Source organism: Macrotis lagotis, chromosome 1 (assembly GCF_037893015.1).
Source record: "Macrotis lagotis isolate mMagLag1 chromosome 1, bilby.v1.9.chrom.fasta, whole genome shotgun sequence".
NCBI classification, from domain to species: Eukaryota; Metazoa; Chordata; class Mammalia; order Peramelemorphia; family Peramelidae; genus Macrotis; species Macrotis lagotis.
This window is the reverse complement of record NC_133658.1, coordinates 290,395,155-290,418,371: the sequence shown is the minus strand read 5'-3', so window position 1 is coordinate 290,418,371 and position 23,217 is coordinate 290,395,155. Positions and strand designations below refer to the sequence as shown.

General features: G+C 43.0%; 1 protein-coding gene across 1 annotated transcript in view; it reads left to right on the top strand.

Annotated features, from left to right (window-relative positions):
* Positions 1-23,217, top strand: part of ASS1 (argininosuccinate synthase 1) — an 83,800-nt gene that overhangs the window by 31,972 nt on the left and 28,611 nt on the right. Inside the window, exons 7-11 of the mRNA XM_074210920.1 lie at positions 7,968-8,038; positions 8,470-8,500; positions 15,522-15,612; positions 19,545-19,629; positions 22,216-22,280. Of these exons, the coding sequence (XP_074067021.1) occupies positions 7,968-8,038; positions 8,470-8,500; positions 15,522-15,612; positions 19,545-19,629; positions 22,216-22,280 (343 nt within the window). The remainder of the gene's footprint in view (positions 1-7,967; positions 8,039-8,469; positions 8,501-15,521; positions 15,613-19,544; positions 19,630-22,215; positions 22,281-23,217) is intronic.

Genomic DNA, 23,217 nt, shown 5'->3' with positions numbered 1-23,217 from the left:
GGGGGAATGACGGCTCAGCACTGTGTGTGCCGGCTCAGCAGTGTGGTTGGGGGCAGGAGGGGGTAGGGGAGCTTGGGGGGCGGGGGGTGAGACTGCTTTCTGCAAAGGGCCGTAATTACCTAGAATTTAATTGTCAGCCGCTTTTTCCAAGGGAACAGGTAGTGGCTCAAAGGGGCGACGTCAGACAAAGGCAAAAAACACTGTGCCTTTGTCGTCCTTCCCTTTTGAAGTACAAGTTGCAATAAAACATATTAGAAGTTTTGCATCAGGATCCTTAGCCGCTCTCCAGGGTACCTTTCTTTTTAGCGACTTGATGGCAGTGCTTGACAAACAGCTTCAATCAATCAGAGAGGAAAAAAAGCTACACGGTGCATAGACCAGAAAATTGCTTCAGTTTTTAAATAGCAGTCAGCAACCCAGGCTGTGAAATATTCCTGCAGCCAAGGTGCTGAGTCGGAGGGGATGCTCTGCGTGGAGTTGCTGCCACCGCCCTGCCGGCAGCATCCCATTAAGACCTGGAGAGCCGTGTGCGAAGGATCGTCTCCACCATCTGTTGTTTTATCATTAAGAGGGGAGTTTACAAGAGCAATCCCATATGTTGCCAAACAAACTGTCAAATAGCAGAGTTATTAAGAGAGCCCAGGTTTTGTGTGTGTGTGTGTGTGTGTGTGTGTGTGTGTGTTTTCCCCTGGCTTCTCAGGGATACAGAAAAGGAAACATGTGCCTTTCTTTAAGAAAAACAGACTGGACACCCCCAGGTCCCATGGAAAAGGAGGAGTTGGGTCTGTCCAAGTTTTTTTTCTTTAAAACCCATACAAAAGATATTTTTGATTCTCTCAATGGAGATCAATCTAAGGAGAGTTGTCTTCCCTCCTCATATTTGGAGAGGAAAGAGAATTCTCTGCAGCAAGGCGTTTTACCTTAGTATTTTTCCTAAAGGCCATTTTAAAATGAGGAATTGGAAGCATTCATCAAGAGAAGTACAATCTCCTTCACTAAAGAAAGAAGCTGAGGGAGTCCAAAGGGAAATCATAGGGAGTGATTCAGCATTTCTGGGAGGGTTGGGAACTAATATCCAAGAAGCCACCAGGAGCATAGACTCCTTGTCCAGACCCAGTGCTCAGCATGCAACAGACATCAGCAAGGAAGAAAATCAATGGGGCTTTTAAAATTCTCATCTTTCAGGACTCATAAATAACCAAAGTCCAAAGGTGATATTTGAGACTTGTAAAACAAAACAAAACAGAACATTTGCTTCCTCTGTCCAAAAATCCATCATCTACTTCCCAGGGGGGAAACACATATATTTATACATGTATAAGTATATATCTTTGCTAGTATCTCTAAAACTAAGAAACACAAGACAAAATGGCTCAAAAAAATTTTCAGGTTGTTAGAAGACAACCACAATTCTAATTCTGTTACCCTATTGCGCAGGTTTGATTTGGCCAGGAGTGGGGAGTAGGCGATGGAGAGAGTTATTGAACTGTGGATTAGAGGAGAGAACAATTTTGGTCTTAGTGGTTAGTATTTTCATTTTATTCTGTTCACTCCCCTGGAACCTGCCAAAATAAGTCTCTGCCTCCTTCCTCCTCATTACATTGAAACATTTTGTGTTTCAATATTAGTGCAGACATTTTGTGCCTCTGGCCTGGATAGAAGCAGGAGGGAGAGATTTGGAGAAGTTGGCTTTTGAGCAAGTGTCTCAATTTCTTCTGCAGCACTTAAAAAAAAATTATTGCTCTCTTTTGTTTTTTGCATCTCCTGAATTTTCCCAAGTGTGACTACTCCCCTCTCCTCTTCTCAGAGATAGCAAAGAATAAAAAAGAGAAAACCAACATGTTAATGGTACTAACCAATACATCATATACAATGCTTGATACTCAAAAGAAAAAGGAAATGTTCTTCATAGTTTTTAAAATAACCTTTAGAGGGGCGGCTAGGTGGCACAGTGGATAGAGCACCATCCCTGGAGTCAGGAGTACCTGAGTTCAAATCCAGCCTCAGATACTTAATAACTACCTAGCTGTGTGGCCTTGGGCAAGCCATTTAACCCCATTGCCTTGCAAAAAAAAAAAACCCTAAAAAAATAACCTTTAAAAAGGCCACTCCCCACCCAGGTTAAATAGCAATCTGCCAGTTAGGGATAGTGACAGAAAATATTTTGTTACCTATACTTCCCTTGGGTGTCAAGTAGTATTTTCCAGCTGACATGCTCTTATCCTTGTTTGCTCATGGCTTGTATAATTCAATCAACTAGCATTTATTGAGTAACATAAGGTTGAATTGCCTTCAAAGAGCTATATGGTCTATGTGGGAAAAATATATGTAGGTTCATACAAAATAGATAGAAGGTAATTTGGAGAGCAGATGTGAGGATCAACTAATAAAATAAGTCACTTGAAACTGAACCTTGAAGAAGAGACTAAGAGTTCTAAGAGGTGGAGGAGGGGAGGAGTGAGTGCATTCCAGGCAAGAATTAGTCATTTCAAAGGTACAGAGATGAGAGATGGAGCATCATGTGGGAGGAACAGTAAGAAGACCAGTTTAGTCAGATAAGAATACATATGAAGGGAAAAATATATAAATCAAAAAATATTTCTACTTTATTTCTACTTTGTTATATGTTCTTTTTAAAATGAATGCTCTCATCTTTTCAAAACCTAAAAACAAGGTGCAGTAGATAGAGCACCTACCCTGGAGGCAGGAGTTCAATTGTGGCCTGAGACATTCCACACTTACTAGTCCTGTGACCCTGGGCAAATCACTTAACCCTGATTGCCTTGCCTCCCCCCCCAAAAAAAATCTAAAAGCAAGGCAGGATTTTATTTCATTTTTAAAAAAAATAATTTTTAAAATTTCTTCTGGTTCCATAATTATAAATTTCCTTAGTTTGGGAAATAAAAAGTGAATGATGACAATTTGTCATAGTTGTCTACATCCAAATTGGTATCCTACTGAATGGGATGGACTTGGAAGATCTGAATTTTGAGGGCTAGCTCTACCAGTACTTAATTATAAGCTCTCTGAACCTTAGTTTCTCTACATATTGTTTTGAAATGATATATCTTCCACTATAGTTCTCATTCAATAAGAGTGTGGAGGCTATTTCTCTAGTGTATCCTTCCAAGCTGCAAAGGTTCTGAGTATAGGGATGGCTTGTTTTATATTAATCTCATACACAAAAAAATCCCAACTAGATTAAGAAAAGACTATTTCCTCATTGACCATAAAGTGATGATTTTTTTTAGCCTTAATACTTCATTAAGATGATTTCTCAAGACATGGAGGTATTGAGGTCTTTGTATATAGATTTGGCACCCACATCAGATTCCTGATGTGAAGAATTCTGAGTATAGTACTATTCCATATCATGTCTTAAGTGTGACTATGTCATTGTACAAAGAAGTATCACTTCCTTTTCTTCAAAAGAATTCCAATAAGAACAGATTTAGAGCTGCTAAGAAAACTCAAAACCATTTAGGCTAATCCCCTTATTTTATAGATGAAAGAAATAAAACCCAAGGAAGAGCTAGTTTTCAAAACCAGGACTTCCATCACACTTAGGGAACACTCTGTTCCATCTAACATCTCTTAGAACAGTCCCTTAGTGTTGCCTCTAGGGCCTGCAACCTATTCTTCTGAATATTCTCAGTGATGAGAAATCTCTGCCCTTTCTAAATTTGATTTTGGGCCCCAAAACATTGTAGAGTCAAGAGAGGGGAAGTGAGCTGAATGTTAGAGGCTGGGTAATAGTGTTTGGACTAGATGAACAGTAAGGGCCCTTCTAACTCCACCATTCTGTGATTCTGGTTAGCATATCCAATTCCCCAAAACTTATCCATGTAAATCCTGTGTTCAGCCTCTTTTTGACTGTGTAACATTTTGTTCATGTCTCAACCCAATCTCATCTCTTGTCTAATAACGAGTATGAGTCATGATATGATGAGGATCACTCAAATATGTTGTGCAAAAATAAGATGCATAAGACACATCTGTAGAATTTTATATGCATATGCTCTACTAAAGGTTACATGACTTAGCATAATGCCTGAAACACAGTAGGAATTTAATAAATGCTTATCAACTGACTAACTAGTGCATATGCAACTCCAGAGTGCTGGAGTTGGAGTATGGAAGACTTGGGATCCAATCCCAACTGGAAGACTTGCTAACTTTTGTGATCATAGGCAAAACACTCAACTTTTCTGAGTCTCATTGACTTCATCTGTCCAATGGGTTACTATTACAGTTATAGCACTTCAAAGAGTTGTTGTGAAACTCCAAATAAGATATTATGTGTAAAGAAAGCATTTTGTCAACTTTAAATTCCATCAGTCATCATTCTTATTACATTTTAGCATATGGTTTGCATATCAAAAGGTTCACATCCAATCCTTGCAAAAGACTGTGTGCCATCTGGGTGATTTGGGAGGGGAGGGTGAGCATGTGGAGAGAAAAGTTTGGGAAGGAGTGAAGGAGGTTGCTCCTGTCAGGGAGGGGAAAGAAAGGGAAGAGAGCCTACCGGGAGCAGAGAGCATTACCTCTGGGCTCACCCTGTGCTCATGATTACAGCCCATTCAGGATAAACAAAGGGAAGCATTAATTGGCTAACCAGCTCTTGAAAGCTAATGGAGCAAGCAAGCAAATGTGGTGTGGCTGCCAGAGTGTGAACAGGGTCCTCTCTGTCAAGCCCCAGCAGAAGCTTCCTGACCCAGGTACTGAGAGACAGAAAGAGACAGAGATCCAGAGAAAGAGAGACAGAGAGAGTCATCTAGAACACTGGAGGGAGAGAGAAAGAGATACAGAGAAGAGAAAAAAACAGAGAGAAAAGAGAGAATAGAAGGGAAGGAGACAGAAGAAAAGAGACCTGGAGGAAAAAAAAGAGGAAGGGAGAGAGATAAAGAAGAGGTGGAGAAGGAGAGGAAAGAAAAAGGAGAGAATGTGTCTGTACCTGTGTGGGAATGTTTGGAGATCAGTTGAGAGTGTGGATGTGACTTATAGAAATCTTTGAATGGGTACACTAAAACTGAGAAGTTGAGCCAGCATTTCAGAAATTGAGATTGGACCAAAAGGGGAGATCAGCAGGTTTGTAGGACAATTTGGGGTACTGAACAGGTAAAAGGGATAAAGCTGTTGCTTCAGGAGCATTCTAAATGGGAATGGGTTTAGGGTTGTTGTGGTGTTTGCCCATTGGAAAGGAGACTAATTCAGAATTAATCCACCTGCATTCCACTTCTTGTCCTGCCACTAAATCTCTGTATGACCCTGTAAAATCAATTTCCTTCTCTGGGCCTCAGTTTCCCCATAAGAGACTCAGAGCAAATTAAATCTAAGGTCCTTAATTTTCCAGAGTTCTTTCTCCAACATTCTGTGAAGGAAATGTCTGCCACAACCAACCCATTTGGCTCTGGCTGTTCTGTCCAACCCCCCCCCCCCATTTCATCTTATAATCACAAAGTTCATTTCAGATAAAAATAATTCTCAGATTTGATAGTATAACTTTTTCTAAATTTTTTTCTAATTGTACATTTAATTTTGAAAAATTTAAAAACAGCTCTTTCTGGGGACTTGGCTTAATGCAAACCAAGAACAATTCAGTTTTTGCATACACTGGCATCTGAATCAGACAAGATGATATAAGGAAAAGAATATTGCAATCAGGGAACTTTGGTTCAAGTTGCAGCTCTGTTGCCTATGTAACTTTGGACATGTCATCTAATCTCTATAGGCCTCAGTTTCCTTATCTTTAAAACAAAGGGATTGGACTAGATGAGTTTTAAAATCCCTTCTTTCTCTGAACTTCTATTTTCCTATCTGTAAAATGGAAATAATTGTACCCATGCCATGTGACCTAACAAACAGAGAATTGTTTTGAAGTTTATTTTTAGCAAACCAATGTGATACAGTGGGAAGAATACTTAATCTGGAGTTGGGAAGCCTAGTGTCAAATTCTTCCTATGATGCTTACTAACAGTGTGGCTTTGGGCAAGTCACTGTAAGTTCCCTGGGCCTCAGCTTCATCTGTAAAATGAGAGGTTTGGAAGAGTAGATCCCTGAGGTATTTTTCATCTCTAGATGTATGATCCTTTGAAAGTGCTATTAGTTATGATGATTAATAATGATGATGATGATGATAGCCTGACCTCCTCCAAATGGCTTCATAATCAAATCAAAACCTTTTACTAGCCAGGACTTCCTCAAGATATTGCCTGAGTCCTAGGTCACTGGGACAACCATGAGGAGTTTGGGGAGGCATGGGAGCAGTTTTCCTTCATTACTTTGGGATTTGCCCAGTACTCAAGATATGTCTATTTTTCTCACTCAGGGACCCTGAATCTGTCCTGTTACCATATAATATCTCAGCTTTTAGTGTAATTAAATAACTAAGTCTAAACCTGACCTGAGAATGAAGGTCATAGAATGCTTGGAAGGAACACTTAAAATAATTTAGCCTGCTGTCATTTTACAGAGGATAAGACCAAGACCCAGAGATAAGACTTCTGGGAAGAAGGATGGGTGTCTTCATGGAATTGAAGACCTCTTCCCAAAGAGGAAGAGTTAGTTTTGTCCCTGAGGGCAGCAAATGGCCCTAGGAGCAATGAATGGACAAAAATTTATGGAAAGGCTCCAAGCCAATGTGGAATGAGGAAGACTGGTTAGGAGTATTGTAGAAAGAGTTTGAATGAGTTTGTGGTAGAGTTTGAATGAGCAGACCACAGAGTTTTCTTCCTGCTCAGTTTCTAGCCCTATTGCATTGCCTTGCATTACATTGCCTGGGGTGACAGCCAATCCACCTCATCAGTTTTCCAACCCCTGATCAAGTGTCTATGTTTGTTGATTCAGGGTGAAAAAAGAGAAAGAAAAAGGACCTATATGGGCTATGCGTGATTAGTGAAGCTGACTGGTTAAATTCAACATTCTAATTCAACAAGCATTTATTAAGCACCCCTTATGTTCAGGTCCCCTAGATCAGTGAAATCAGATGTCTAGAACAATGCTCCTGTCCAAAGCACTAGGAATAAAAAGGGAAAACAATGCTCATCCTCCCCTTGAAATTTCCATTGTAAAGAAATGTGGGTGAAGAGCAGATGTCATCACTGGTTCCAGAAATATTAGGGGAGGGGGAAAATGTTGACAAAAGTCAACTGGAGAGATGACCCATGTTTTCCCACTGATCTTGCTTTGGGCTTCTGTCTCTGCTTGAGTTAGTTCAGGAAGGAGATCTTTGAAACCTTCCCTTTCCAAATCTTTCATGGTGTCTCCCTTTTCCAGTAAATCCCTTTAAGAAGATGGTGGCTCAGTGGATTGAGTTTTGGGCCTGGAATCTGTATGACTCAAGTTCAAATTCTGCCCCTGATACTTAACTGTGCTTACCTTCCATGTGTGGTGTAAAGCACTCTGTAAACCTTAAGGAACTATCTCAGTAAGGACTTCATCTGTGTTCCCTGTGTTTCTTTTCTCTGAATTGTCTTTCAATTACTTGGAGAATGTAAAATCATAAAAGTTTAGTGCAATGATCTTTGATATAAACAAGTCCAAGTTCAAATTTAATATTTTGGAAAACTGAGGTCTGAGACTGAGAAAAAAGTCTTGTACTGGGTCAGTCAAGCAGATAATTAATAGTAGCAGATCCAGTTTCTTCTGATGAAGGTCTCCTGACTACACATCCCCTCTTTCCACTAGCCATGGAGTCTTCCATTCAATGTGGGAAAACCCTTTCCAGTGTCTCCAATGAATGGCCATGGTGAGAATACACTTCTAGTAACATACTAGGAGAAGAAAAGCCAGGAGAAGGACTGTAGCCCTGATCAAATGTGCTTACTGTCTAGATTTAGGTTGGTCTTCTGACATTAGAGTCTTGTAGGATATATGACAAATTATAGAATGGCTACCTATGATCTTACCCTACTGCCACACTAGTTTCATCAAACAATCACAATTGGATCTTGTGTTTTTTCCCATAGCAACATGGAATCCCAGTTCCAGTCACCCCTAAGAACCCATGGAGCATGGATGAGAATCTTATGCACATCAGGTAGGAGAAAAGTCCCTTGTGGAGAAACATGCTTTGGAAATCTGCCTTGGGGTTCCTTAGATAGATGTCTCCTTTCTTCCATGGGATGCATGGTTGGTCCCATTGGGAACGGACAGGGGACAGGCATTCCCAGAGCAGGATATTCATTGAACATCATAACCATACCCCAACTTAGGTAGCACCCTCAGATTCTGCATCCTGCCCTGCCTAGAGACACCTGCTAGCTCATTTTATGGTTCCAGGACCAATTGGAGCCCAGACTATGGCAGAGTCAAACAATGTCCCAAGTCAGGTTGACAACTGTCACCAAGAAATGGAAACTCAGCTCAAGGGAAGAGGGATAGATCAGGTCTCTTTCTTCTGATTTCTTGGGGAAAATGTTCCTTCCCTTGTGACTGTCTTCTCTTTGGTTTTGTCTCCTTCTCCTGCAGCTACGAGGCCGGAATTCTGGAGAACCCCAAGGTAATTTATCATTTCCTTTGCGCTGTCCGTCTTCAGGGGCCGCTCTTCAGGCCGATGCTGTGATGTATTTGTAGCCTAATTTGAAATTTCACAGGGGGCCGGGTATGGGGCTGGGGCCAGGCCCTGCCTGTGTTCCTCGCCCCTCCTCACCTCCCCCCTCTCTGGGATGGGTTTGAAGGTCTCCTTCTCTCTCTCTTTTTTTCTAATTGCTGCCGGGATGAATAGGGGAAGGAATTATTTCAGGGCAACACAGAAGGAGAAAATGTCATCGTGAGACAATAAAGAGGCAATTAGACAGATGAGACACTTGTGGGGAGCGGGGGAGTCCTGGGCCCACCAGCTTTCAGGGCAGGTCTGGAGTGATTGTATGAGGGGCCAGCGGGGGAGGTGTTGGGGGGTAGTGCCTTGGGCTCATTTATCTGAGTCTTCTTCCAACACCAAGTGGATGGCCCACTGCCCTCTCTTCCGAGCTCTCAGCCTGGGATCTCTCTGCTCACTCAGCCCTGTTTGAAGCTAAGGATTTCTCTCCCCGGGGTGTTTCTCTTTTTGTCTGCCCTCTCCCCACCCCCACCCCTATTCTCCCTGCCCCAATGTTGGGGGCGGGTGTGTGCAGGAGTTAGGGTGGGAAGGAGATAGATTTATCATGGGAATAGAAACTTCCTTTGTCCTCAGACCCTCCTCTGGCACCTTCTGGCCAAGGGTGTCTGTATTCCCCTGCTCTACATGATACCTCAGGCTTTTAGGGAGAGGGTTTGTTGAAAGAAGTTTCTGGGGACAGCTGCCAGGAAGGTCACCAGGACTGAAAATCTAAAAAAGGCCAATGGGGCATAGGCCCAGAGTCTTGGATTTGAGACTTTGAAGGTGGTTTGTAGTTTTTTCCTTGCTCATTCAATTCAGTCAAATCCAACTCTCTATGACCCCTTTTGGGTTTTCTTGTCAGAGATATTGGAGTGGACTATCATTTCCTTCTCCAGCTCATTTTACATGAAGAAACTGAGATCAACAGGTCTAAGTGACTTGCCCAGGGTCACACACTTAATTAGTGTCTGAGACCAGATTTGAACTCAGAAAGGTGAGTCTTCCCGACTCCATGTTTGGCACTCTCTCAGTTGTTCTACCTAGCTAGTTTGTGGTGGTGCTTCCCCCAAAAGGCCATGGGGAGCTTGACCCAGGGCTGGCATGGGTATCAATTAGACTAAGTTCACTTGGCCTTCAAGGTAGAGTACAGTTCTTTCCCAAGTAGCATCTGGCCTGCTTGGTGACCTCTGTCCCACTCCTTGTCCTAAGAATGGGACAGACCTGCGAGTCTTGGCAGGAGGGAAAGAGAATTAATCCTCACAACCCTAGGAGATAGGTGTGATTATTATTATTATCATTTTGTAATTAAGAAAACTGAGGAAAACAGAGGTTAAATTACTTGCTCAGGGTCACACTGCTGGGAAGCATCTGAGGCCAGATATTAAATGAGAGCTTCCAGATGCAGACCTGGTCTTCTATCCCCAGCATCACCAGGTATGCCCAGGAGAACTTCGAAAAGGGCTAGGTCATTAGGATGGGGTTCCTCAAGGAGAGAAATGTTTTTAGGACCCATGGAGTACAATCCATAAGCTGCCCCAGTATAGAGCTTCTATATGACGCTATAGGAAGGATGCTAAGATAAAGCCTTGAAGGGAGGGACCCCTCACCTTCCACATAGACATTCCCTTATGAACCCTCTCCATGTGTTCCCATTGCTCTTTTCCTGTGGCCGCTTTGTGGGAAGTTCCCCCAGCAGCCCTGGATGATGCCCTGACCTCCCTCCCCACCCCCCTTCACATCCCTCCTTCCCACTCTGGAATCAAGGTGTGTCACTCATCGGTGCTGAGCCCACGCTCCCTGGAGCCTAATCGGGCCGCCTGGTACTGCTGCCTGCTGGCCTGAGTATTTCCAGTTCATGCTCTGTTGGCCCCACGACACTTGGGCAGGCCACCACTAATTATTTAGTCAGTCAAGGGGAAGGCGGGGAGGCCAAAGGGGTGTAGGCCTGCCAAAGGGTGAATGGAGAGGGTGAAGAAGGGAAAGGGGGGGGGGAGGCAAAATGCATCGCAGAATTCTTCTCATTTGTAATAATCCATGGAGGCAGGTCCTGATAGGAATTTGTTCCTGAGGGAAAAAATGAGGGGGTACATTGGCAGATAAATCTGAGCCCTTGACTGTGAGCCATTTCTTCTCTCATCCCTCCTTTCCCTTTGGATCTGTCTTCAGGAAAAGAAGGATTTAGAAAGAAAGAAAGGACTTCAGAGTTGATTTAATTTAATCTCTTCCTTTTAATTGATGAGAAAACTGAGACTTAGGGGAGTAAAATGATATACCTAAGGTCACACAGGTAGTAACAGCTAGAATTTGGATCCAGGTCCTCTAACTCCCAAATCCCCATTCTCTCAGCCTCAGTTTCCGTATGTGTAAAATAGGGGAATACCTCTCTCAGTTCTAACATTCTGTAGTTCTCTCTTGGAGGTATGGATGAGAGGCCTCTGCTTTCTCCTTTGGAGAGGATAATAAATCCAATCTGGGGAATCCTGGGGAAAACAGTATTCCCCTACTCCATCTCTATGGCATTTCTTACTGAGAAGTATCAGGAAGATACTTCCTGGGGAGGGCAACAGGAGGACATTAGGTGTGATCAGGACAAGAGCATATCTGTGACTCCTTCTTACCTCTTCCCCACCAGGATATATGTGAGTTCTGTTGCCTATGCCTGCATGGCAGTACCCCAGCTTAGTACTGGGGAACAAGGGGGGTGATTATGGAAGTACTTAGGGGCCAGGCCGAGAAGTGACCCAGTGTTCTGTGATGAGGCCATAGTATCTGAGACCATATTCTAACAAATCATGGTTCCCTGGCTGTCTTGAAGGGAAGTGGATCCTCCATAGGTTCTCATCTAACAGCATTCTCCCTTTGTGGTGGCCTGGAGAAAGGCATTGGTGGGAGCCCCATGGTCCAGAGCATCTTCTCTTTGGGGGACCCCAGCATCCCTTGCTAAGCTGGCCACCAAAGCTGGGCTTATGGAAAAGGAGCTTAGGGGTAACTGCTCTCTATTTCCCCCACCCCCCAAAAGCCCTGAGATCTGCCAAAGGAGGATTTGAAGGCAGATGGTTGAGCCATTTTCTGCCTCTGTGAGGGCTGATTGAAGAGCAATGAGGCATCTAATGCGGAGAAAGATAGAAATTTACTTGCCTTAACTTCATATGGCACACACTGAAAGAGTTCATTCAGTCCCCGGGCACAACAATATCTGATGGATGAATAAACCATTTGCAACATCGATCATAGCCCTACATCATGGTTTACTTCACGGGCCATTTGCTTCCAATTTCTTCTTCTCCCGGCCTGTTTCGTGCTTTCTTTTTCTCTCTCTCTCCTCTCTCTTTTTTTCCACACTTTCTTCCCTTAACCCCCCCAAAAGATGACATTGCAAGACTTGCCCCCCTACTGGGATGGATAAATAGATGGCATTGATACCCTGCAACAAACTATTTGTCATTTGAGCTGGGCTTTTAGAAAGAGAGTAAAAGAGATCAAAACATCCTCACTCACTCACTCACACAAAAACACACACACACACACAGACACATGCACAACTATGACAGAACTCAAGGAAAATGGCATTTTATTCCTATTTAGTTATTTTATTTAATAGGGGTTTTCAGATTCAGGTTAGGAAATTGGAAGCTCCCTGGTGCCGACTTCCAATGTTTAGTAAAGAGTTTTTAATCCTTGGTATCCTCCCTCTTGTCTGCAGCCCTGATCAAGGAGGCCAGGGCATGCAAAATTGAAATCCCAGGGTCACACTGTTTGTGTGTACCCAGGATAGTCTTTGGGATGTGCTGGTTAAAGGGGGGGAGGAGGAGGATGGACGGAAGGATGTGGCAGCTCAGGTTGAAATTGTGTGGCTAAGACTCAGAGTCCCTATCTTGGAGGTGGGAAGGGGAAGGTGATGACTGCCCTCTGCAACTATTGTGGAAGGTGGGCTATTGCTCTGGCACTGTTCTTGTTTCCTGAGAGGAAGGAGTGTGGGGACAGGAAATGGCCTAGGCAACACCCCTCCCTCCAACTGGCTAAGAAAGGGTCAACAGAACTCTCATCTACTCCCTCGCTTCCACTGATAGTTTGCAGGTGGACTCACAAAAAAACAACTTGCTGTATGCTTGGTCCTTACCAGGGCTGAGATTAGGACCTGACAAGGTGGGTAGATACCTTGGATACAAATACAGAGGGACCATGATGAGGGATGCTTCTTCACATGGCTTTTTGCACATGAACGTAAGTATTGAAGGGGCTAGACAGTACCTCTCTTTTTGATCCAAGAGGAATTATTTTGTGTTGCCAGATTATTTATATAGGGAAAGCTTAATGCTTCCAGTGAGCACACAAGGGCTACAATTTTCAGACTATGCCACAGAGATAACCTTGTCTTGGACCAATTGTGATGGGAGGAATTCTGGGTATAGACTCCAGGCTTTGTTCTCTACTACCTACATGACTTTGGAAAGTAATTTAGCTTCTCTGGGCATCAAAGGGATTGAGCAACATGGTCTCTAAGGTCCACATCTACTCTAAATGCTACCATTCTTATTATGTAACTCCCCTCTCTTTCTCATGGCCTCTCTCTGGCCCCCATCACCATGACCACTAAATTCTCCCCCCCACTATACAACTGAGGACTGTGTATCTGCTATTTGGGAAACCAGAGAGGGGTGGGGAAGAGGGAATGTTTCAAAAGCCAAATCTTTTTTTTTTTTTTTTGACTTCTCTCCTTTGTAAATGCCTTAAGATATACCCTCAGTAAAACAGAAATAGAGAGAGAGGCAAGGTTGTATGATTGTAGATTTAGAGTTGGGAAGGCTGTCAGGTAGCCCAACACCCTTATTTTACATATAAGGAAACTGAGGCTGAAAGTCAAAGACGTAGGCAGTAAATATGATTTATCCTCTGACTCTAAATCCATCCCTCTTTCTCCTTTACCATGTTCTAGCATTAGAATTCAGGGAAAGAGAAAGAGAGTCTGGGGCGGGGGACTCCATTAGTGGTTATTGGCATCTCCCTATTTCCTTGTTCAACTCTGTAGAGTTCAGTGCCCTGAAGAACATTGGAATAAGGTTCCTTTGGACAATTCAAGGAACCAAACATTAGCAGCTAACAGAAAGCACTCTGTCCAGGTGCCTTTTGGTGGTGGAATCCAAATCACCTCAATTTTATAATGCTTATGGAAAGAGCAACCTGTGGACAATTATGTGGTAGAATGGATAGAGCACTGGAATGCAAATCAGGAGATCCAAATTCAAGTTTGACTTTTCCACGAAACTAAGTGATTTTTGGCATTTCATTTTTACCACTGAATTTCCACATCTGTAATCAGGAGGTAATGATCTATGCCTAAATAATATCAGAACATTGCAAGAACAAAAAAAAATAGAATCATTATGGTGGGAGGGTGTTTATTACTTAACAGAGATTCAAAGGATATTAGAACTAGAAGATACTTTAGAAATTCCAGAAAGAATGATGGATTTGGAGTCAAAGAAATTGATTTCAAATCTTGACTCTGCCATTTGTATGACTTTAGTCATGTAACTTTTCTGAGTCTCTATTTTTTCCCTTGTAAAATGAAGAAATTAGAGCAGATGATCTCTCCCAGCTCTAAATCTGTGATTCTATGATCTGAATTCTTATGTTACCTCTAAGGAGACTGAAACCAAGGGAAGGGAACTGGCTTGGTTAAGGACAAATAGCTGAACTGAGATGGAAGCCCAAGTATCCTGACTCTTGTTCCAAGGCTTTTTTCCTTCCATTATTCTGTAAGGAGGACAATCTGGATTTTTCACTGACTTTAGATTAGAATATCCATGCTTCTCTGAGGCTCCACCCCTTAAAGCTTTAACTGTATGATCCTACTCTAAATTGCAATGCAATCCAAAGTTAAAGGACAAGATCCGAACCTTGAGAAACAGGCAAAGAGCCTGTTTCTAAAGGATGGGAAATGTTAAAAAATCAGTCTTCCCCTTCCCTCTGTGCTCCCTACCTTTTACCACCCTTACTAGCCAAGTGGCCTCAGTTTCACTGATTTTGCTCCTGGCTCCAAGTCTGGCGATCCCTTGGAGCTGGGGCATCCCGAGGTGTGAGCTAATTACAAAAGTGTGCTTGTAAGAGACCATCGCTGCTGCCGCCACTGCTGCAGCCGGGGCTTAAGGGAGACAAGAGGCCCCTTTTCTACAAGTCCGGAAAAAATATACATAAAGGTTGATGTGTTTTCAAATGGGTTTTCTTTTGTTCCTCCCTTTTCCCCCTGTGAGTATTAACCTCAGGGACACTGCGGAAGAGTACAGCTTGTTGGAGCACCTGCTGGGGTCACGCTTAGTCATTAGCTTTTCGGTCAGTGCAGAATAAACCCCAATTCTAGGACGAAATGGAGGGGGGAGGGAGAGATGAAAAAGGAGGGAGAGAGCGAGGAGAAAGAGAGGAGGAGAGACAAAGAAGGAAAGACTAAGGGGGGAGAGAGATGAGAGAGAGAGAGAGAGAGAGAGAGAGAGAGAGAGAGAGAGAGAGAGAGAGAGAATGTATTCTCCTGGGAAGTATGTACATGCCTCACTCCTTCAAAGTCACACTCTTTTCCTGCCTGACTTATTCTTCCACAGCTATTCCATCTCCAGCTGTGGGGGCGTCAAAGAAGAAGATGAGATCAAGTTGAGGGGAAAAATTGTCTGATTTCTTGAGCCCATTGTTCCCCAGTTCCTCAAGAGTGATGATGCCCTGCACAGTGGTGGTGTGGCCCATGGACCTGTTGGTCACTGCCAACCAGAGTGGATGTAGGGGCAGAGTGGAGCCCTGTCTGTGCTCTGACTGAGGGTCTCCCCAACCTGGAGGATAACCTAGGGACAAAAGGGGGAAGGGAGGGAAGGGCAGCAGGTACTTTCTGAGCCTGGGAAGTCCCAGCTAGCTCTGGGACCTTTGTCCACCAGCTCTGTTTCTCTTCCATCCTTAGAACCAAGCACCTCCTGGCCTCTACACAAAGACCCAGGACCCTACAAAAGCTCCCAACAGCCCTGATGTCTTGGAGATTCAGTTCAAGAAAGGTATGTCTCCAAACTGGAAACTACAAACCCCTCAGGCTTGATCCATTCAAATATGCTCTCTCCCCCTTTGTCATCCCTGAGCCAAAGCCTAGTTCCTTCCCTTGGCTTTCTGCAAGTCACCATCCAGGTGAGGTTTTTCACAGATAATTGTTTTTCTCCATGTCCACTTCACTTGACATTTGAAGTCATATATGTTATAAAGGAGGGAAGCAATTTCCTCAGCTATTTCCCCAGAGCCAAAACCAACTGAGCTCTCTCTTCACTGCTAGACCTCTAACCAGTCTTCACTAATTAGTATGGTGTAATTTGCAAAGGCCAGTTCCCTCTTTCCTCTTTAGACAATCAATGAATGTTTCTTCATTCCTGACAGGCAAACCGAATCCCAGAAACACAAATGACTTCATTGCTGCTAGGGGCAGACATTATCACAAAAATAACTGGTGTGTGGGCTCACATTTGTTCCAGGGGGCATAGAGTCATGAGACACAATCCCTTTCCTTGAAATGAGATAGAACAAAAATGTAAAAGAAATCTTGATGATACATAGTGTGTGATTAAAGGCCCAAAGAATAGTATAGAGAGTAAATATTATAGGAGTTCAGAAGAGAGAAGCATTACTGAGTGGTATGCAAATTTCCTGTTGAAGGTAAGGGGACTCAATATAGAGGAAAGACAGACATCATCGACCTCACTGAGCAAAGGCTCAGAGGTAGGAATATTAGTGGCAGATCTGAGGGCACATAAATAGCACAGTTTGACTAGAATGTAGGTCTTACTTCATTAAGAGAAAAGGAGGGTAGGTTAAGGTCAAATTATAAATGACTTTGAATGCTGAGTCCCAACATATTCCTTCTTTAATGGAGAGTAGAAAATCCTTGAAAATTTTTGAGTATGAGAGAGACTCGATCAAAGATCCAAAGACCCAGAATCAAATCCTCTCTCTGACCTTAGCTATATGACTGTGGACAAATCCCTTAACCTCAGTTTCCTCATCTGTAAAAATGAAGAGGTTAGTCTAGCTGAACTTAATGGTCTCTTCTGCCTCTGGGTCTATTCTTAGAACTCTGTTTTGGATTAGAGGTGGAAAAATCTAGAGAGATGATGAAGGCAGGTCTTGGTCTGTTCCCTAGACTCTCAAGAGTAAGGAGTAGCAAGACACAATGAAAATAGTGTTAATAATATTTAAGTTATTTCCAAATCCTAAAGCACTTTATAAATGTTAGCTTTCATGATTATTTTGAGTCAGAGGGTGTAGCTTGAAATCCTGGTTCTGCTGTTTCACTACTTGTGTAATTTTGGATATGTCATTCATCCATCTCTAGGATTCAGTTTCCTCATCTGTGAAATGAAGGTTTGGACTAGATAAACTCTAGTGAACTTTCCAACTTTTAGTCTATGATTTTATAATCCCATGAGGAGAAGTGTGGAAGGGATCCCTCTTTGGGGTAATAGTCCCTTTCCCATGCTAGCTTTCTCCTCTTTTACGTCTTCTTCCAGAGTTCATGGGAATTTGGACAACTAAGCCGGTCCTCATCCCCTTCACCTGCGTTTAACCTTTTAATCATAGGCTATTCTAGAGCCAAGGAGACTTGACCATTGTTAACACTCTCACTAATGGATTAAACCTTTGCTGGTGTGGAGCTATGATTCTTTTTCCTCTAGTTCTAAATTTGATAGTGGCTCTATGCTCTGGTTCTGGGACAAGGAGAAGGTTAGCAGGAAGAGATAGACCTTGAATTTTCTCCTTCAGGCCTCTAAAAATGGGACTTAATCCTATTCCTTCACTCCAGGTTGGACATTCTATGCCTCACAACCAGTTGCTTTGGGGTCTGATTCTCCCCTGGTTCATAGACTCCTAGATTTAGAGTTAAAAGGAATGTTAGAAGTCATCTATTCCAGCATCCTCACTTTACAAAATGAGAAAAATGAGGCACAGAGAAAAGAATGACTTGTACAGTGTTCTACAAAGCTGGAGAACTGGAATTTGAGCCCAGGTCCTCCAACTCCAAGACTAGCACCCCCTTCTCTACTCCAAGCTTGCTCTCTCTCTCTCTCTCTCTCTCTCTCTCTCTCTCTCTCTCTCTCTCTCTCTCATTTTCTCTCTTATGCACCCAGTATAGGTTGCTAGACCCATTGACCAAATCCTTAGCTGAAAATGGACTTTTTAATTCCAGATAACCATCTCCATGACCTGACATGCTAGGAGAGACCCAGACTAAGAAGTAGGGCAATCTAAAGAACCAAGAAATAAAAAGGATTGAGTCCAAGACAGGAAAGGTTTCAGCTAAAAGTCTGATAATTTAGCCAGTCCATCTTAGGGTGTATGCCAGAGAGCAGAGACACAGAGACACAGAGACACAGACAGAGAGAGAGAGAGAGACAGAGAGACAGAGAGACAGAGAGACAGAGACAGAGAGACAAAGTGTGGGAGGAAGGAGAGAGAGAGAGAGAGAGAGAGGGGGAGAGAGAGAGAGAGAGAGAGAGAGAGAGAGAGAGAGAGAGAGAGTCAATTCATTTTAATGACTTTGGGAGCGTCAGTCTGGAAAAAAAAAACAGGGAAAAAAGACCCTCCCTCTACTATTCCCCATTCATCCCCTAGTTAATTTATTTGAAGTTTTAATCTAATTATTAACTATTTTAAAGGATAAGCTGCTTTTTCCAACAGCAGCCCCAACAATGTCTCTTCTCCACCCGGGTGGACCCTATCCAATGCCCAGGCTAAGGATGATAATAGAAAAGGAGAGGCAGAGAAAGGGGATGGAGGGAGGGGGGTGGTGGTGAGGAGGGCTTAAGGTTCATTATTGGCCAGACTTACATTTAATAGCAATTTACAACCGAGTTATAAAACCCCTGGAAATGGGGGTTAAGAATGGCGATGCTGACAGACCCTTCAGTGTCGCCACGCTAGCAGGCGCCTCAGTAATAAAGACTCCAAAGAAGGCTATTGAGGCCTGATTGGCAACTGATAGCTCGCTACATGGTAATGAGACGGGCAGATGGAAGGGAGATTAGGCTCCAACTTTGAACGGCTTTTCTTTGTCACAGCTACAGCCCTCTTGTTAGCCTCCTAATACATTTATTGCTCACTTCACACTGCTCGAGAAAATGCCCCTTTTCTATTCAAAGTCAACCCCTAACCCACCCACCCACACCCCCCCTCCACTGCCCCTCTCCACACCCCCATCCCTCTGCTGCTACCACCCCCACTGCCTGTCTTCCCTCCCTCTTTCCCTCCCTCCCTCCTAGTTCCCCTCACTTTTTAGAGGCCATTATAATTAATTCATGGGAGACCCTGCCATTCCAGCCAGTCCTGCCCTGCCATTGGCCAGTGGGGGAGCCATTCCATGCCCATCAGGCTGATAACTTGGACCCTGTGTGGGGTGTGGGCAGGGGGGGGATCAGATCATTGGTCCAACAGACGTTGCAGGGGGCTCTGTGTGTGTGTGTGTGTGTGTGTGTGTGTGTGTGTGTGTGTGTGTGTATGTGTGTATGTGTGTATGTGTGTATGTGCTGGGCTGTACCTCCTCCACAGCGGTCCAGCCCCCCACTAACTGGTGGGACAGAAGGTGCTCCAGTGGTAAGACAATGGTGGAGCGTGAAATTCAATTAGTTCAGGGCCTGGTTGCAATTTCACAGCCCCTAAATGCAAAAGGGAAAAAAAGAATAGGAGGGGGGGCAGAGAGTTTTTATTACATTTTCTCTTTCATTCCAGGGGCTTTCCAGCCCCTCTTTTCCCCCAGCGGCCACAACCTGCACATGGCTTTTTAAGAAGTTATTTGGAGTCCATATCTGTCACATCCATTTAAGGCGTTGCTGATGACCAGGAGAGGGACATTGTGGATAGGTCGAATGGCCAGCCCCCTTTCCCTGTTCTCTCAGCTTCCTTCTTGGCTGCCCTAGTTCTTTACCATCTGCACCTTTTACTCTCCCAGGTGTTCCTGTACAGGTGACCAATGTCAAAGATGGCACATCTCACCGTACGTCTTTGGAGCTCTTTCTCTACCTGAATGAAATTGCGTAAGTTCCCATTTTTGACCTCTCACTTCTTTCCAGAGTCTTTCTTCCTTCTCATTTTCAAGAGATCCCAGGAAACACATCCCATCTCTTTGGGCTCCTGATGAGCGAATGAGAAATTTTTATGAAGGAAAGTTTAAACTAAAAGAAAGGTGAGTGATGACAGCTCCATCATCAAAGCCCTGGAGTTAGGACATGAGGAGGACAGAGATTCTCTTCTTTCTCTATTGAGCTTTTGTGCATTTGGAAGAGAGCAGGATTTTGAGTTTCAAAAACACTTGGTTTCAAATCCTGGTTGTATCATTGCTCTAGCCATGTGACTTGGGCAAGTTATTATTAGTCCTTCTGGATCTCCAGGTCCTTATTTGTAAAATGAGAGGTTTGGACTAAATGGTCTTATGTTCTCAATCTGTGCATTTATGATCCCTATTTTGTTGTTGTTCAGCCATGTTTGACTCTCCAATACCCCATTGGAGTTTTTATGCTAGAGATACTAGAGTGGTTTGCCATTTTCTTCTCCAACTCATTTTACAGATAAGGAACCGAGGCAAACAGGTTATGTGATTTGCTCAGGGTCACACAACTACTAAGTGTCTAAGGTCATATTTGAACTTAGGAAGATGAATCTTCCTATACCTAGAATTATACATTCATAGACACCATGTTAATCGGAAGGGACTTTAGAGATCACCTAGCCCAACCTCCTCATTTTACTACTGGGGAAACTGAAGCACAGAGAGAGAAAATGATTTTCCCCAAAATGATACTCAACAAACCCAGGACTAGAACTAAAGGCTAAATTGCACATTCTATACCACCACACAATTCCATTCTCTATAACACTACTATCCTGCATAGGATAGCAAAATATCTTCTCTTGAAATACCTTTGTAGAAAGGTGAGGGGCACCTGACAATGCTCCTAATCAAAAGAGGTATTGATGACAGTCCCCAATATTACCTCTTGTCTTGGTATTGTATTACTAGGGCTCTTGACCTCTGACCCAATGGAGAATATGCATACATTTTGCTGGTATTAACTTTTTTGAAAGCTATACCAAGAGGTGAGTTAGTCTTTGTATGGTCTTAAGCAGTCAAACTTGCCTTCCATACTCCTTAATCAGTTCTGAAACCCAGGAATGATAACTAGAGATTGGAGTTTGCCCCATATTCATCATAACTTCTGATATAGCCAACGGACCAACTCTTCATATGAATGGATGGTAGGGAAATACAATTTAAATAAGGAATCTGGACAAAGGATCATTTGCAGATGAGACTTGGCTAGAATTTAGATCAACCTAGGCTTCATGTACCTTTTAGAGTATTTTCTATCTCAAGATCAAGTACCAGGCATATCCCCAGGACCAAGGGTGATTTATATGCAAAGCCAGGGTACATTCAGTTTATCACCACACCTGGCTAGCATAACAGACCCTGGGGTCTTCTGGGGAAATGAACTACCAATTACAAAATCTTGGACAGTCAATCAGTTCAATTGGATAAACTCAACAAATATATCTTAAGCAACTATCAAATGACTATGAAACCAGTATTCCAGAGAGAACAGCCCTAAGGAGTGATATCATCCAAGTTCTGAAATGCACCTTTGTCTCTTGGGTCCCCATATTATTGTCTTCTGAGGAAAGGCTGGTGGAAGGATGAAAGGAAGGCATGCTAGGTCTCATGTTGGTTAATTTCCTTTTTCCTGGTAAGATATTGTGTTTAGTGAAAAGAGTCATTTGACCTGGACCCTAGCCCCACATTTGCTGCTAATTCTGTGTGGTCTTTGACAAGACTTTTTCCTTATGGACTCATAAGGCATAGCTGGGTTGTAAAGAAACTATTTCAGAGTTACTGTCTGTAAAGTGCTTTATAAACTTTACTAAGTAAATGTCAGTTGATGTTATTATTTTCAGTGGATGAAAATTACAGGTAATTACAAACTTCTTACCCATTAGAGCTATACGAAATAAAATAGGATACTACATGAGGAGGTAAAGTTCTCTATCAGTGCAGATCTTCCAAAGAACCTCTTGTAAGGATTGTTGAAGAAGACAATATAATTTAGTTATGAGTTGGACTAGATGATTTCTGATCTCTTCCAATTCTGTGCTTATGTAATTCTAGGATATTATTTCCCTTCCCTCTTTGTCTCTCAGTTTCCTCACCTGGAAAAGGAAGAATTTTGCTTAGATTAAACTCAAGATTCTCTTCCAGCTTCATGATTCAGTAGCTTCATTTTATCTACCGACACTTCTAAGAGAAGGAGCAAAGGGCAGGAATGGGTACCAATAATCTTTTTCTTTTTTCCCCAGTAATGTTTTTTATGAAAATCACAAATTAAGCACATAATAAGCTCTTAATATATGTGTTTTCATTCATTCATTTATGTCCTATGACAGAATAATTCAGCCTGGCACCACAAATTCCAGCTGGTCCTGTGGTCACTGGGGCCAAGGGAGGCAAGAACATCCCAAAGCACTGATGGAGCTGAGAAACCTGGTTGGGGGCCTGTGCTCCTTTCTGAAAATTAGGGAGCCTGTCCACCCAATCCCTGACTTCTTCTCCCCTGTTTCTTCCCCAACAGGGGCAAACATGGAGTCGGTAGAATTGACATTGTGGAGAACCGCTTCATTGGGATGAAGTCCAGAGGTAAGCTTGCTTCCAGAATGTCTTTTGAGCACATGCTCTGAGTGGCTTCAGCTGCCTAGAGGCCCCTGCACCTTGAACAACACACAAAGTCCAGATGTTCAAAGGGAAGATGGGGGCCTATCTATTGTCCTCTGAGATGGAGGAAACTGGGACACTGCAGAATAAAAAAATTCAGTAAAATCCTGGAAATGGACCTGTCAGGAGGAGAGCAGGGAAGAACTTATGACAAAATCAAGGTTCTTTGTGATTGTTTGAGAGGATAGGCTATTATTATTATGAATAGTTACAAGGACTGGATCTCTGGTTTCAATGGGTAAGGAAAGTCCCAAATGAGGAAATGCCCTCCAAGATTGAAGGGTGGTATTGTCTCTCTAATTTTATAGAATTGGAGTGTTATCCAGGCTGCTGTGAATAGTGACTTGCTGAGGTACTGTCAGAGGCAGAGCTCAAACTCCTATCTTCCTGCCTTCAAGCCCTTCTCTCACATTCTTATGAATAAAATCCAGAAAATTGTAGCCATGGTTATATATCATTGCTAGGTCAGGAGAACTGAATAATCTGGTTACATAGGCAAATGTGATAAGAGGAGAATTTTTACATACTCCTCTATCAAGACAAGTCACAACTTTTCTGAATCTCCGTTTTCTTATCTCTAAAATGGGCATCATAGTAAAATGGGGGTCTTGGTGAGACTCAAATGTAATCATGTTATGTAAAGCACTTTCACTATATGTCTGAGTGTGGTGGTGCTGATGGTGATGCCAGAAAGTGATAGCCATTTTCAATTGGCTGACATCATGCTAAAGAGCTTTAAATCAGTCAATGGGAGAAATCTAGAGAGGCAGTATCTAGGCAGGGACCAGGGAAATGCTTATACTTGGAGGTCTCTGATCTTAAAGAGTTTACCCTCTATTGGAGGGAAACAACTTGCACAGAA